Source organism: Eptatretus burgeri, chromosome 7, assembly GCF_056783735.1.
Source record: "Eptatretus burgeri isolate ZD-2024b chromosome 7, Ebu_testis_v1, whole genome shotgun sequence".
Lineage (NCBI taxonomy): Eukaryota > Metazoa > Chordata > Myxini > Myxiniformes > Myxinidae > Eptatretus > Eptatretus burgeri.
Window position 1 is genome coordinate 81,648,814 of NC_140967.1, and position 17,307 is coordinate 81,666,120.

The window sequence follows — 17,307 nt, forward strand, 5'->3', positions numbered from 1 at the left end:
CTGCTCACCAGATTCTCTCAGCGAGAGTCTCGTGACTGGAGGAGGTCAATGGGCCAACCACGTGCCTCGTGGTTGCAGCAGGTTGATCGGCATCTCATGGAGATGGGGATGGGCCAGCCATCTGCCTGGGGGATGGCCAGACGGAGGTCCCTGGAGTACCGGCGGAAAGTGCACGCAGCGACTCGCTGCTCTGGAGCATGCTCCCATACCTGACCTGACCTGACCAAGGCAATTTCCCAGATGAATGCATCCTGTGTTCTAGTACACAAAATATTTTTTATCTCAGTTTATAAAATCACTGAATAATGAAACTAGCTTCATAAATGGAAGGTGACAAAATATAAACAAGAAAAAGAGCAACCAGAGATTGCAGGCCCTCACCAGGACTTGTTTTGTGTGGTATTTGTGCAGTTTTGTGAAGTCTATTTTGTGTGGTGTTTGTGTGCTGGTGTTACGTAATTAATAATAGACATAACTATAACTGCCACTTTATAACTGCTGGCAGTGATCACCGGGTACCAAGAGATCCCGCTTTGATCAGACACTTGACCCTGACCCATGACGTTTATTATTATTCAACTGAATTCAGAATGGGATTAAAATTAATTAAATTCCAATCAAATGGAAGACAAAATAGGTACACAGTCCTGCATTGGAGTCATCAGAAGGAACACGAACAAGCAAAAATCAATGATGAAGTCATCAGGAAGAACCTCTCTCTCTATCGAGTGCAGCCTGTGGCTGCTGGTTGAATCATTGGTTAGGACACGGCTATGCCGCTGATGCAGTGTCCCCTTTACCAGTACACTGGTACTCATTTTGCCGACCTCGGAAGGATGACAGGCTGAGTCGACCTCCTGGTGTATTTTAATTCAGCGGCCAACGGGGCTTGAACTCAGGACCCTAGGATCCCAAGCCGCCAACCTAACCACTAAGTCAACACCAGGCTGAGGAGGAACCTGGGTAGGATTCACATTTCAGCTGCTACTCCTCTACCCTCAAAACCCATCCAGGCACAGCCAAATGAGCCTTATTCAAAATAAATAAATAAATAAAAAGGACCCAGATCAAAAATATTAAACAATTCTGGCTGCCAGACCATGCATCTGATGAGGTTGAAATTTCAAATATATATTCCCCATCGCTACTCGATCATAATTGTGAAGTTTGATGTCGATCGATGAGGTGGTTCCAGATAAATAATTTTTTTTAAGATTTTCACTCAATCCAGAGTAGCTTGCCAGATCATGTGACCTATCAATTAAATTATTTGTGAATACCCTGGTATCCACAAGGCTTTGGGAACATTTGTGTTAAGTTTCCCCTCAAACTGTCATGCCGTTCTGGAGAAGATTTTCATCGGTTTTTGGGTAAATCCAATATGGCTGCCAAACCATGTGACCGATGATGTCATGATGATGAACCGATGATGTATGTTTTGTTCCTCATGGATAGGCGGCCAAACTTGTAAAGTTTTGCCTCAATCTGTTCAGCCGTTTTAGAGAAGAAGACTTTTAAAGGTTATCTATTTTTAAAAAAAAAAACAATATGGCTGCTAAACCACATGACCTATGACGTCATAATTATAATTAAAACATTCTATATGAGTAGTCGCTCCCATGGTGAAAATTTTGTCTCAATCTGACAAGGGATTGCAGAGAAAAACAGTCATGTTCTGTCCGGATAAACAAACAAACAGACAGACAAGCTGGTAGTAGTGGGGCGGCTTAGCCCAAATATTCAAAAAGAATTGTGCATTTTGTGATACAAGCACCAAATTTAGCACAAATGTACATTAATATGTTGCGAACATTTTGAGATATTAGGCCACTTGAAATTCTCTCTTTATGTCCGCCATATTGGATTTCAAAATTGCCGCCACTTGAAATCTACATTTGCTATTATCTCTGGACGTAATGCAGCTATTGACTTGATTCTGGTATCTAAATGTATGTTTTTGGGGGCAAGGAATCCAATGGTACCATTTTCAACTTAATATTATCTATCACAGTCTGTTATATAATTTTATTTGGAAATTATCTTGGCAAATATTGGATTCAACACAATACTTTGAAAAGAATGTCTTAGTTCTGCAAATATAAATTTAAAAAAACTATACTAAATCACTAGAAACAACTCAGACAAGCTCATATATACTGGCAGTCTAAAATATAAATTCGCATCAAGTGATTGCAGCAGCACTGTACATCCTGCAACACCGTGCCTACAACCACTACTGTCTGGGAGAAACCAGGGATGCAGAGGACCTTCCGGAGTTTGAAGACTGGTGTTGCCAGAGAGGAGAAGACATCCCCCAGTTTCACTACTGGGCAACCGTGCTGGAACTAGAACTGTTGGTTCTCGTGTATGTGCGTTCTCTCAGGCAGGGATCGTTAATGATGTACCTCGATGCTCTGACAGAGCTGGTCCCCTGGTTCCATGCACTGGATCACACCCACTATGCTAGGTGGATACCAGTGCACCTGAAGGACATGGCCAAACTCACCATCAAACACCCAGATGTAGCCAGGAAATTCAGGGAAAGCCACTTCACCGTTCAGAAAACACAGAGGGTGTTCTCTTCAATCCCGATTGACCAGGCACATGAGCAGAATAATGCCTGCATCAAAGGAGACGGTGGAGCAGTTGGGCTCACTGACAACCCTAGTGCCCTACGTCGCTGGATGGTTGCGGGACCAGAAGTTGCCAGGGTGATCGAAGAATTCCAGGATGGGAACCAACACTGGAGACGGCAAACAGCAGACACACGTCATCATGATCAGACGCCAAGTGTACAGGCCTTATTTGTGAAAGATGTTCGCTCTCTCGTCGGTGTCATAGAGGAGATGGGCAACCCATTCGAGGAGGAGAGTCAGGATGTAGTCAAACTGGACACAAAGGAGATCGCAGATCCTGCTGCTGTGGAGACCGTGATGAATGCCAAGAGGATTGGCCAAGAGCAGTTCGAGGCTTTCACCAGAGAGTGTCTGTTGGACAGAACAAAGGCAGTGGACGCACCCATTCCTCGTAACAAGCTGAAGGTGTTCAGCACTTCCACTCCAAGAAGCCAGAGCATAGGTCAGCAACAGCTCGCCTCCATCAAGAATGACCGTGAACTCTTCGCACGCCTGTACATTGGCTGCCAGACGAGGGATGGAAACCTTGAGGAGTTCTTTTGTCACGAGAATCAGGCATGTCCTCCTGCATTGTCTGATGGTGGAAGCCTCAGCACTGGTACAAAGAGTGATCTCCTCACATGCTTGGGAGAAGTCTCCGACGCAAAGACAGTGACTCCTGTCACGACCTGTATTGTGCTTGATGGAGCAGCCATCGTCCAGATGCTGAAGCCAGCTGCATCAAAGACCTTTGAAGAGTATGCACAACAGATCTTCATCCCATATATGTCCACAAAGCTGCAAACCGTGTCACGCCTGGATCTGGTCTGGGATACTTACCTTGCTGATTCACTGAAAGGTAGTACACGTGCAAAGCGGGGACAAGGTGTGCGGAGACGTGTGGTGGCTGCCGCAGCCATACCAGGAAACTGGCAGAACTTCCTACGAGTGGACAGCAACAAGACCGAGCTGTTCAGGTTCCTCTCAGCAGCTCTCATGGAATGGTTTGACCAGGAGGACAAGCAACTTGTCATTACTGATGGAGAGGCAGTGCTCAGCAAGCCACTACTGCCAGATCTGACCTCACTCGCCCCATGTAACCATGAAAAAGCTGACAGTCGGATGTTGCTGCATGCATCTCACGCAGTCCAGCATGGACACCATACAATACTCATCCGGACTGTAGACACCGATGTTGTGGTGCTGGCAGTGTCCCTGGCACAGGAGTTGCAACCAGAAGACAAACTGTGGCTGGCATTCGGAACAGGCCAGAGTTTCCGATACCTAGCAGCACACGAAATAGCAGCTAGATTGGGACGAGAGAAGGCTCGTGCACTGCCAATGTTCCACGCTCTTACTGGATGCGACACTGTGTTTAGTTTTCATAGACATGGCAAGAAGACTGCGTGGGCAGTCTGGACAGTACTGCCAGAACTCACTGAGGGCTGCTGCTGTCCTCTGCACCTCGTGACATACCAGACGATGCAATGCGCATCATCGAGAGGTTCGTGATCCTGTTGTATGATCGAACCAGCAAATGCACAGACATTGACAAGGCCAGGAGGAAACTCTTCGCAAGGAAGAACAATGTGCAGCTCATCCCTCCAACGAAGGCAGCTCTAGAGGAACATGTCAAGAGGGCAGTGTATCAAGGTGGACATGTGTGGGGTCAGATACTGCTGCCAGCACCAGAGCTCCCTCCACCAACCAACTGAGGTTGGTCAAGGACTGGAGAAGGACAGTACACACTTTACTGGACCAGGCTAACTGAGGCAGCTCACAGCTGCATTGAGCTGGTTTCTTGCAAGTGCAAGAAAGGGTGTGTGAGGCACTGCAAGTGCAAAAAGGCTGCCCTTCAGTGCACAGCCCTCTGTGTGTATGAAGGGGACTGCACATGACGATGAGTCAACACCATACATGTACTTGTGGCAATGCTGAACTTGTTAACATGACACTGTTTATGTACACGTATCTTCAGTACCGGTATATACCTAGCCTCAGATACCAGTACACCGAGCCTCAAATACTAGACCATGTAGCATGTCAGTATTATACCTAAGACATTTACAGAACGAAGACATTCTTTTCAAAGTATTGTGTTGAATCCAATATTTGCCAAGATAATTTCCAAATAAAATTATATAACAGACTGTGATAGATAATATTAAGTTGAAAATGGTACCATTGGATTCCTTGCCCCCAAAAACATACATTTAGATACCAGAATCAAGTCAATAGCTGCATTACATCCAGAGATAATAGCAAATGTAGATTTCAAGTGGCGGCCATTTTGAAATCCAATATGGCGGACATAAAGAGAGAATTTCAAGTGGCCCAATATCTGAAAATGTTCACAACATATTAATGTACATTTGTGCCAAATTTGGTGCTTGTATCACAAAATGCACAACAGATTTGCTATGCTGCTACACTATAGGTGGCGATGGGTCGCCGAGCATGGAAACTATAAGATATAGAGCAAAATGGATGTCATATAGCGGATAGGGAATCACCTTAAGATTATGCATATCAAATCTCATCCAGTTCCATCTACTGATAACTACTCCGTGTCCATTTGAATGACAAGTACCGAAAATGCGGTTTGAAATCGGAAATCCCCAAAGTTCGAGGGGGTGCTGTGGGTGAACAAAGATCTAAATCGAAAATCCGGCCCGATCGTTTGTGCACAATGTATTCCAGATGATTAGTGTGAATTTTCATGACCGTCCGACCATAACCCTAGGAGGAGTAGCATTTGGCTTGAAGGCACCACCAGCTCTCGCATATTATCGATTTTTGCACTAATTGACCTTTGACCCCTGACCTAAGCGAAATCCATCAATATGTCCTGAGGCAAAGTTGTAGTACTCATTGAGTACCATGAACCTGCAAAGTTTCATTCGTATCGATGCACTCACCTGGTCGCTCGGGGGCCTTCAATTTTCGCCAATTTTCACGCATACCATAATTGTAGGGGGCGCTGCGGGTAAAGTATTCCATATATCACAAAAACCGGAATATATTTGATAGATCACCTGTAGATCATTCGTGCCAAATTTCATAACCCTACGTGGGATAATGGCTTTCGGAATTGATTTCGCGTGAACAGTACATATTTTGAAGGTTTTTCGGTTGTTGCGAGGGAACCAAAGCGTCCCTAGCAACCATCACAATTTCCAAAGCACTAGGTCATAAGATGTACCAACCTCCCGAGTTTGGTCAAAATCCACCCACGTTTACTACCAATTATGCTGATGACAAACGAACAAACATCCAAACAAACAGACAGAATTCCTGACAATAAGGGTCACCTATTTCGGCGACCCAACAGACCCAAATGCAATGCCCTCTCTTTTGGCGAGGGTAACTACAACGGCACTCGGTAGAGCGCATACCTCCGCCAGGCTGAACAGTTTTGTATCTGTAAGTTTTGTATCTCACTGATCGGCGAGATCTGCATCCGGACCTTAATGGGAAACTGAAACAATTTATTTTTTTTCTGAAAAGACATTGAAAATCATTAACAACGGTGTAATTTGAAGGGCAAAAAAAAAAAATTGGAAATTATTTTTCCAATCACAAAGTGTCTAAAAAAGCCCTAGAGTGTCGATTTTTGATTTCACCAATGACGTCACACCTTTAAACCATATTGATCCAAATGGTGGCTTACATCGAGAAACAGTGCATGTCGAGCTAGGATTCCGAAACTGATTCCACCGTCATTAGCAACTCCGAAGATTCTCAGAATGTTGAAAGTGATCAGTGGAATTTGGACGAAACTATGGGAGACAAAATTAGTTTTGGAAACACTTTTCTTGGGAATTGTGGAGCAGAATTGTTTTGAGCCTTGTGCAAGCGATTCAGAGGAAGAAGGCGAAAGTGTTTGTGAAGATGAAAACGCTGGTCACATGATCACTTCAGCTCAGTTGGGATTGACTTTCCACTCAAATGACGATTTATAAAGGGAGGGACATTGTATTAATTGATAAATAGGTTTATATATTACTCGAGCAGAAATACCCATCATCGTCAGACAGCCTACACCAGGTACAAAATGGGTGACTAATGCTTTGTCCCACCATCACAGGTTGACCAGGTGTCATGTATGTTAAAGGATCGTCCCATTTCATACTTTCCCCGGATGCCATTTGTGTCTGTGTCGTGTCCCGTCATGTCCGTGAGGTGTTAATGTCCCTCCCCAGTGGATGGTGGATTATGGAGGGGGAGGAGGGTGGAGAGGGAGTGTAGGATGGTGGTGATGGCATTGTGAGGGTGATGGGGGATTGTGGTGGTGGTGGGTATTGTAGGGAGTGTAGGATGGTGTAGAGGGAGTGTAGGATGGTGGTGGGTGGGTGGTGGGTGGTAACCTGACCTTTTGTCAGGTCAGGTTCGATCTGTGACCTGCTACAGGTACCATGTAAACCTGTACTAACCTGTTCCATGGTCGGGTTGTCGGCGACTAAACCGTCTCCCCCACCAGGTTTTCTGGTGAGGAGGGTGTTTGGATATGGACACCCAGCAGGATTAAAAACAAAACCTGTCAAAGGGCGGAGGAGCTCCTTGTGAGCCAACGGCCATCCATATCTAGTGCCCAACTGTGTCTGCGGACGTCCTCCTGCAGTTGGGTTACTTCTTATTAGGAGGTTGGTGGCAGGATTTGCACTCCAGCCACCGTAAAACGCTTCATTCCGCAAAACGCAAAAACGCAAAAAAATCTGAAAACCCACTCCGTGGGAGTACCTCCTGTGCAGCTTCCCTTCGCAGGGCAGCTCACCGGATGATGGGATTGGGGCAAAGCCTTCGGGACCCCCAATCTTTGATAGGAGGGAAACCACGGGGTAACATCCCTGGGTCAGATTGCGGGAGAGTGTGTCGGAGTGGTGCTGAGGTGTCGTCCACCAGACGGCGGTCTCCTTGGGTTAACCTGAGGCGGTCCCTTCGGGTGGGTGCCTGGAATGTCCTATCCCTAAGAGAGGATGATCACCTGTCTCTGTTATCATCTGAGCTCAAGCGTTTGGACATCGGGATTGCAGCTCTCTCTGAGGTTCGGAGACCGGATTGCGGCGAGATAATGGTGGGTGGTTACACCTACTATTGGTCTGGTCACTCTGATGGTTACCATACCCAAGGAGTTGCTGTAGCTGTGTCCAATAAGCTGACCCCAATGATAATTGAGGTAACACCGGTCAACGAGCGTATTATGAGATTAAGGATTCGTCACTCCTTAGGTGTCATTTCCCTGGTCTCTATTTATGCTCCGACTGAGGCGAGCGATCTTACCGTGAAGGATGCATTCTACGCCACACTCGAGTCTGTGGTTGATCAGTGCCCCAGACGAGATACACTTCTAGTCTTGGGGGATTTCAATGCATCGACTGGAACTGATAGGGACGGTTATGAGGTGTGTGTTGGTCCCCATGGGTCAGGAACTATGAACCAGAATAGCACTAAGTTCCTTGACTTTGCAAGAAGTCATGGACTTAGGGTGGCTGGTTCATGGTTTCAGCGCCCGCAAGCTCATCGCTGGACTTGGTATTCCAACGCTGGCGGTGTGGCAAAGGAGATTGACCATGTCCTCATTGACGGTCGTTGGAGGATGATCCAGAACTGCAGGGTCTACCGGAGTGCTCAGTTCCTCAATACTGACCACAGGCTTGTTGTAGCAACTCTAAAGCTGCACCTTAAATCCTGGAGAATGGTACCATCCCAGCCTAGGCTGGATGTTGCCAAGCTCAGGGATGAGAGAGTAGCTGAGGAGTTTGCGAACAGGCTGAGTGGACACTTGGGGGGTCTGGGTGCTTTGGGGGGTCCTGAAGAGTTGTGGAGCACCTTCAAGACCACCGTCCTTGATGTTGCCGGTGGATGCCTTGGAGTTCACCGCAGGGCAAAGAAGAATTTTGTCTCTCAAGGGACACTGGATACCATTGATCAGAGTCGCAGGGCCAGGCTGAATGGCAGAGCTGAGCTGTTCAGGGAGCTGAGGCGTAAAACTGTACGTGCACTGAGGGTGGACAAGGAGGCCTATGTGCGAGGAATCTGTGAGGGGTAGAGCATCACCTGTGGACAGGTGATTCTCGTCCCGCTTACAGGGGAATTCGCGCATTACGTTCATCCAAGCCCATCCCTCGGAGCACTGCAGTTCGAGCAGAGAGTGGTAGGCTCTTGACAGAGGAGTCTGAAGTGAAGGCCCGCTGGGCCGGTTACTTTGAGCGGTTGTACCAGGCTGATCCCCCAGCTGTCGAGTTGGACGTCAAGGGTGTTACAATCCCTGTTGCTGACCCTCGAATCAACTGTGGTCCACCATCGCTTGTGGAAACACGGGCTGCGGTGAACCAGTTGAAACGGGGCAAAGCTCCAGGGATCTGTGGCATCCATGCTGAACTTCTCAAGGCTGGTGGAAATGCTGCACTCGCGTCGTTGCATGCAGTTTTGTGCTCTGCCTGGAACACAGGCATCATCCCAACTGACTGGAAGAGGGGCCTTGTTGTCCCTCTCTGGAAAGGGAAGGGTGATCGCCAAGACTGCAACAACTACCGAGGGGTGACGCTGCTCTCAGTGCCGGGCAAGGTCTTTGCTCGGATAATTCTTGATAGGGTTCGCCACCATCTGCTTGAGCACCAGCGTCCAGAGCAGTCAGGCTTTACACCAAAGAGGTCAACGATTGACCGTATCCTTGCTCTTCGTGTCCTCACTGAACGCAGACGAGAGTTTCGGCAGGGGCTGCTTGCAGCCTATGTTGATCTCTGTAAAGCGTTCGATTCAGTGAATCGGGATGTCCTCTGGAGGATTCTTGGTCTTCGTGGGGTGCCACCGAAACTGATCGATCTGATGTCTGAACTCTACTCTGGTACTGAGAGTGCTGTGAAGTGTGGTGGTACCGCCTCTGACTTATTTCCAGTTGTTACTGGAGTTCGTCAGGGATGTGTACTTGCCCCCACACTTTTCAGCACTTGTATGGACTGGATTTTTGGGAGGATGTCGGAGAGATCAAGTTGCGGTGCATCGTTTGGCAATGTCAAGATCTCGGACCTTGATTTTGCAGATGATGCAGTCATCTTTGCGGAGACTTTAGACATCCTCTTGGGGGCCCTCGAGGTGCTGAATGAGGAGTCGGAGCCGTTGGGATTACGGATTTCTTGGGTCAAAACAAAGATCCAGGCCTTCGGTGACATCTTGGATGCTGCTGTCCTGTCTGTGTCTGTTTGTGGTGAGGATGTTGAGGTCGTGGATAGATTCACTTACCTTGGCAGTGATATTCATGTCTCCGCAGGTTGTGAGCCGGAGGTCAATAGACGTCTGGGTCGGGCCTGGGGAGTCATGGATTCACTGGATCATGGGGTGTGGCGCTGCCGGTACCTGTGCGGGAGGACGAAAGTCCGAGTCTTCAGGTCCTTGGTACTTCCAGTCTTGCTCTATGGGTGCGAGACTTGGACTTTGACCAAGGATCTGAGACGGAGACTTAATTCCTTTGGTACCAGGTCTCTTCGGAGAATCCTTGGCTATCGCTGGTCGGATTTTGTGTCCAACGAGCGGTTGCTGAGAGAGACTCGGATGAGATTTGTTACCTGCATAGTCCGTGAGCGTCAGCTGCGGCTGTATGGACATGTGGCTCGTTTTCCTGACGCTGATCCTGCTCACCAGATTCTCTCAGCGAGGGAGTCTCATGAGTGGAGGAGGCCAGTGGGCCGACCACGTGCCTCATGGTTGCAGCAGGTTGACCATCATCTCAAGGAGATGGGGATGGGCCTGGCATCTGCCTGGGGGATGGCCAGACGGAGGCCCCTGGAGTACCGGCGGAAAGTGGACGCAGCGACGCGCTGTTCTGGCACATGCTCCCATACCTGACCTGACCTGGGTATTGTGGGGGTGATGGTTATGGGGGAATGGTGGAGGGGGGTGTGGGATGGTGGTGGGGATTGTGGGGGTGATGTTTGATGGAGGATTGTGTGGGGATTGTGGAGGGGTGGGACCCTGAAAGTTTGAGTCCTCGGTCAAATCCTTTACAGTGTAAAGCAGCGTGAGTGGACGTTTTGCGCATGTGGGGAGGGGGTTGGGGGCTCTCGTCGCAGCTGTGTCCACGCCGAGGGCGGGGAGGGGGCTTCGTTGAAAGTTCCCTCAGAATGGCGTGGAAATTTTCACAAGTGACATCATGCACCCCCCACCCCATCAGCTGCGGACCAATGGGAGGGGGAGATGATTTGTGGGAGGAGGGGATGAAAGCTGATGCGAAGAAGAAGCAGGAGAAGGGCGAAGAGAGAAACGAACGGTACAGGCTCGCGCGAGCAGGGACGAAAAACGCTCCTGATCAGACGGCTCAGAAAGCAGAAAGGGTGAGAGAAGCAAAAGGCAGAAAGGAGAAATTAACAGGACAAGCTCGCATGAGCAGAAGACTCAGAGTTCGAAGGCTCGTGAGGGAAGGAACAAAAGCACGTGAGGGTAATTGAAGGAAGATTTCACGAGCAGTTGGTGTCGAGCTTCTGTGGAAAAAGAACACTCCTTCTACAAGCGTCATCCTGCATTCTCGATCCTGTCAGCCACGAAGGACGAGGAGGGTGAATGGCGGCACCTCAGACGGGGGCTTGAGGAGGAAGAAACTGAAGCAGAGGATGGTGAGTCGCACATCTAACTGACATTGCCGGAATGCTAGAGAGGACTCGACTACTGGGTCTGAGCACCTCAGGGATGCGGCTGTGTCCCCATCACTTCACATCACCAGTCACCACTGCCCATCTTCCCCAACCATTTTCCTTTGCAGTCTCCTGTATATTTGTGTGAGGTGAGGGAGAGAAGGAAAGACTGCTTTCCTTTTCTCCATTCATTACATTTATTTTATTTTCAAGTCCTTCTTGTTTTATTCTTCACCCCTCAGTAAATGATGGCTAAGTCTTTTGTTTAAGTAAGATCGAAGAAGAATGCATGTTGTGGTTAAATATGCTGTTACGTGCCTTTTTGCTTTCTTGCCAATAAATACTTGCTTTTAAATGATTGCTTGCTTGTGTTTGTAATAAATAATTGTTTATTGCTATTTCCAATCCGTCTCGGTTGTCTTTTCCTTTATTGGTCCGATGTAGTGCACAAGTAAGGTTAGATGGGACCTTCTACCCCAATAATTTGCTTTGTCAGCCAGCGCACACTCACTGTAACGCTCGGCAGTAATCCGAGTGTGCGCTGAGGGCACGTGACCCCAATTATCCGGCTGTCCACAGGTAAGGTATCAAGCGAAGTCGTGTAACCCTGCCTGGATTGGATGTGCCAATCGACGTTCATGGTTGCCTATCAACCTGCCGGTGCACAGAGTTATCTTTGCCTGGCGTAATCAGGACTGTTCGGCAGGGACCCGGGTGCTTCCCCTCGTGGCAAAGCCTCGAACCCAGGATCCGCAACAACACATCTTTTCTCTCCACCATAAATAGATGGTGGCTCATTTGACTTGTAGAAAGTTGTGTTGATAATAGATCATTATTTTCAGGTGCTCTTGTGGTAAAATGTCGAGCAATGGCAACAGGTGCTCGATTCACCACTCAAATTGCAAGTGTACGTTGTAGCTCAGCAGAGATGGTGTTACAGTTTCGAGCGACAGTGGTTTCTTCCGCTTAATCATGGGGATAGCATCCTCTCTCAATCATGGTGAATAACCACAAGATCTATCCATCTCTGTTGTTTCATAACGTGCTCTGTAACATGTTCCGAGCACAAAAGTGAACATTTTCTATGCCCAATCCACACTCGGGTATTTCGGACAAACCTCATCCAATTTCTGGCAAACTTCAGGTCTTTTGGCCAATGGTGCAGCATGAAGCCATCTCGGTTTGTTTTACTATACAAGTCCCAAGGATGCATCGATTCGGCATATTTGTGAATAATCGAAAATTATTAGCCGTTTTGAGTTAAATAGTAACGCGATGTAACCTGGAGACAGTATGGATCTGGTGTTCTATTTGCGGGTGTGACGTCAGGGATAATCTGAAGAAGATTTCGACTTTTGAATCGCAAACTTACCTACTGTACTTTATAATATGGAAACTGGAAAAAGACACATCGTATCTATTTTGTAGGGTATCAAGCGATAGATTAGCATCAAGGTGGTCTGGGCCTTTGGGTCCCCCTTTAACCAAAATCGAATCGGCTTGTTCTTGTCACCTACCCAACTCATCCACCAGATTTGGTCATTACCTGTCCATAACTTTTTGAGATATCAATATATCATGCTGTACTGTATATAGGTTTTTGCCCCATCTCTCAATGGTGAAGAAGCACTTTAAAAATAATATCTGGATCCGGATCTTCACCAAAATCAAATCAATTTGTCGTCATCACACACCCAACTTGTCCACCAAATTTCATCCGAATCCATCGAATACCTTTTGAGATATCCTGCTCACAGACAAACAGGGGTGAAAACATAACCTCCGTACATCTTCGGTGTCAGCGGTAATAAAATGAATGCAAAGTAGAGGAAATCACAAAAATTTAAATGTGTGCATCACGTGGACATAAATTAACGATAATAACAATCATCATTACTCCACGGCCCAAATATTTTTCATTATTCAAGGAAAATTTTGAGGTTTGTACATAAATTAAGTGAAGGAAATGGGTGAGATGACACAAGGGACAAATCAAAACAGGATAATAATCCACTCTTACCTACTAACCCCCCCCCTTCCCCCTTTCACCCTCCACACTTCCCCTCATGATCTGTCTCTTAACACTCCCTCCTCCACGACAAACACGGGTGTGAAAAGGGAAAACAGGAAGCTAGTCACTACAAGAGTGGAGATGTTTATTTAACCAACATAGCGTTTCATTTCCTTGGCTGTGCATAAGGTATGTATGAAAAATGAAAAACAGAAAAAAAGTTAGAGGAGCAGAGATGAAGCAAAGTACCTACCTTGGTCGGCATTTTACAGCCAAACATCTCGTCACATTATGTCATTGATATAAGCCAGCACAAAGCACGTCATGTTCAGAATCTGCCCGTTGTAAGCTGGGTGTACTTTCACAGAATACGAGAAACTTACTGACGAAACCAAATGAGTTGGGTTGATCATGTTGCGAGTAGAAACTTAACACAAAACACAAGTGCAAGAAAGGATCAATTAAAATGGCCGAGAGAGAGAGAGAGAGAGAGAGAGAGAGAGAGAGAGAGAGAGAGAGAGAGAGAGAGAGAGAGAGAGAGAGAGAGAGAGAGAGAGAGAGAGAGAGAGAGAGAGAGAGAGAGAGAGAGAGATAGCAAGAGAGAGAGAGAGAGAGAGAGAGAGAGAGAGAGAGAGAGAGAGAGAGAGAGAGATAGCAAGAGAGAGAGAGAGAGATAGCAAGAGAGAGAGAGAGAGAGAGAGAGAGAGAGAGAGAGAGAGAGAGAGAGAGAGAGAGAGAGAGAGAGAGAGAGAGAGAGAGAGAGAGAAGCTTGTGAAATATTTTTGCCGGAATCAAACGGAAGACAAATGTTGTTCGGTTGTCTGATATAGTTGGCGATAACGCTGAAAATTGGAGGATGAAAGAACTTCAGTTCACTCCCTCGCTGCAAGCAGACCTCACTAATTTTGCCATTTGCAAAAAAGAAGTCATAAGCCTCACAAACCCCATCAAATTCAAGTGAACAGTGAAATCGTTCAAAAAGGAAAATGGGCCATTTCGTGAAAAAAAAATAAGAAGAAAAAAAAAAGAGAAAACAATATCCATGGCATTGAAAATCGAAGAAAATGATGCAATATTGGTTTTGTGTTAACATTTATCTCTGCTAACACCTTATATTCTTCTTCAGGTTCAGAAAATGAGTAAATAACAGCAAATGGAGATGTGAAAGATTCCAGCCCAACCTCAAACACACCGACCCCTCACCATCCCTGCCCCCCACCCCCCATACATCCTTAGTCACACTGCATTTTGTGCATTTTTAAAATATATTTACAGGACTATAAGGCTCGTAGTGGAGCTGACACACACACCTCACACACATGGATATACAGACAAATACACAAGACACGAGACAGTACTGTTTAGATGTGACAAATACAGCCACTGAGTTTTTGGGGGAGTGCCGTCACTTCCTGGGGCACTCTGGGTACCAGCACCATCACAACAATGGTGCAACCTTTCTTACTGCACTCAGATCATTTCCTCAGGAGGGATTTCTCCTCCCCATGGATGACAACAAACAGGACCATGAGAAGAATAACATTATTGAATAGCATAAGGGCCTGTGTATCGTTTTGTGTGCTGGGAGATTCCTGTGTACATTCTATTGTAGTAAGGTAAGTAGTGGTAAGATATTTCTGGTGTGAGTAGGAGGTATGTGTGCTTTCTGTTGGTGTGTGCGTGTGTGTGTGTGAGTGCGTGTTTTTTTATGTCGGTGCGCATGGTTTCTTTTTGTCCTCCATCTTTCTTTCTTTCTTTTTCTTGGTCTATGGAGGGGTGAATCTTGCAAATAGTTTTTGTAAGGCTCACTTGGCTGTGCATGGATGGGTTTCAGGGTGGAGGAGTAGCATCCGAAACCCGAATCTGATCCAGGTTCCTCCTGATGACTCACTCCATCTTTGTCTATTTGGGTTTCTCCTGGTACTCCAGTGCTGTATTTGGTCAGTTATTTGATTCAGTAGACTTGGTTTTGAGACAAATTATTTGGAAATACTGTATAATGGAAACAAGGAAGAGATAGATGACTGTAAGGTTAACGTAGCAATGCAGTGGTGGGAAACGAGCAAATGTGAGACGAACAAGATGAGCGAAAGTAGAAAAATCATAATCAATACCCTGAGTATAGTGGAAGAAGAAAAATCAGTAAAATGACAGCTTGAAGGACTGGAATGAAGAACAGATTTGGACAGCATTGAACACTTGAGAGAAATTTGAAACAAATGAGGTGCATTGAAGTGAGTGGTAAGCTAAGCTAAACAAAACACCAAAAAAAAAAACAAAGAAAACAAGACACAACTATAAAGGTTATTCAACTTTCAAAATAATCTCCAAGTTGCGTGTCAGTTTACTGAACTAATCGCACTCTGTTCACTTCTGAAATAGACTCTGAAAGCGGTCCTGAAGGATGCATTTGTACCCATCAATGGGTTATCCGTATTCTCATCGGGGCCAAAATGTCCTCCACAAAGTTCCACTTTTGACTCAGAAAGACTTTGCTCCCTAATCGAAGAAGTTAAGAGAGCATAAGGGCAAAAAAAGTGACCAACACTTCCTCCATTAGTTTCTCAGCACATTCATAATGTGTGTAGAGTTCCCTTTGTAAAGGAAAATAAATAAATAAAAGCTAATGAAAGGTTTTCTACGGAATCCGTAATAAAGTGAACACCGACTTCATCTCTGAAATTCTTCTTGAGACTTCAAACACATGAACGGCATAAATATTTTCAGTGATGTCCAACAATTTGCCCACATTCCTGGCTTGCCATGTTAAAATCCCATCATGCATGACTGAGAGCTAGCACATGGTGGAGAGCGGACAACATACTGTCCCTCGTCCTCAATGCATCACATGCAGGAGCCAAAAGCAAATGAGTGATGTGTTCCAGAATCAACATAGCACTTTCCAGGCAGAGGAAAGTGTACGCTCGTCAGCACACATCATATTTGGCTGGACACTGGATGCCGTTATGGCTCTGGCTGAAAGGCTTCCTGTACAAAGTACACCGGATAAAACTTCACTGAAGCTGAGGTATTCAAGGGTTCCTTTCATGCATTATCATTCATTCATAGTCATTATCATTTGTATTCTGCTATCTAACTATACGTACGCTACCTCACCTTTTATTCAAATACAGGGAACTGTCATTTTAACAGAATCCACACGTTCTCCAGCAACTACCAAAAATCATTTAAAATGTGTTTATGTGAATGCTTCAAAGATGCACGATCAATCGTCAATGAGACACGTGTGTGCAGGCGCGCGCGCACACAAACATTTTCAAGAAATGATCATGCTAATACCCAAACAGAACGATCGAGAAACCCTCAAATAAATAGCAACAGTGACTGAAGCGCACCTTGAGAGAGTCGAAGCAGGCGACCACACGGCCATTGTCCACCTGGCAGTGCTTCGGCGGGTGTGCGTAGCGACATTCGTCGTCTTCTCGGCTGCATGTACCTCGCTGGAACTCTCGACAGACCTCCAACGTGAGCCAGCGTGCATCCCGGCCTGACGTGGCCAACAAGCCTCGCATCTGCTGTGCTCAGATGGAAAAGAAAAACAATGATAACATTTGCAAAATTACATTGAATTAAACTAGTAATTCAGCTGAGGAAGGTCACAACACGGCACTTACATCACAGCCTATCAACCCTGCTCCAGTCATTAAACCACTGCTTCAACCTTCCAAAAATCAGCATCACAATGCTCGTCCAGCATACTGTTTGGTTAAACAAACAAACAAACAAACAAATAGAGCTCACCTCTGAACCACGCCCGTACCAGAGCAAATCTGGTCTATCAGTCATGCTCGGTGAGCGATGTGAGAAAACACAAGCGGCATGAGAACTTGAACGAGGCCGGGCGGAGCAGGAGTCGGTGAGGAAAGAAAAAAACTATAATAAAAACCCCTCGATCCGCTGGTCCACACTTTTGTCACAGTGCACCTACTCACAGGACGCTGGAAAACAATTTGCAGCACAGGGAAGACGAGGATGAAGTCGGAATGCCGCTTTTTCACTGCAGCACGAACAATACTGTTACAAACACCGCAAA

General features: G+C 46.4%; 1 protein-coding gene across 16 annotated transcripts in view; it reads right to left on the reverse strand.

Annotated features, from left to right (window-relative positions):
- The window catches only part of LOC147023630 (muscleblind-like protein 2a), a 153,630-nt gene that overhangs the window by 78,046 nt on the left and 58,277 nt on the right, over positions 1-17,307 (reverse strand). For 13 of the 16 annotated variants that reach the window (XM_085889232.1, XM_085889236.1, XM_085889239.1 and 10 more), the window contains exons 2-3: positions 17,016-17,212; positions 16,610-16,789 (exon numbers count right to left, since the gene is read on the reverse strand). In XM_085889232.1, the coding sequence (XP_085745358.1) occupies positions 16,610-16,789; positions 17,016-17,060 (225 nt within the window). In that variant the 5' untranslated portion in view covers positions 17,061-17,212. The remainder of the gene's footprint in view (positions 1-16,609; positions 16,790-17,015; positions 17,213-17,307) is intronic. The other 3 variants (XM_085889242.1, XM_085889243.1, XM_085889241.1) reach the window with 1 other exon arrangement.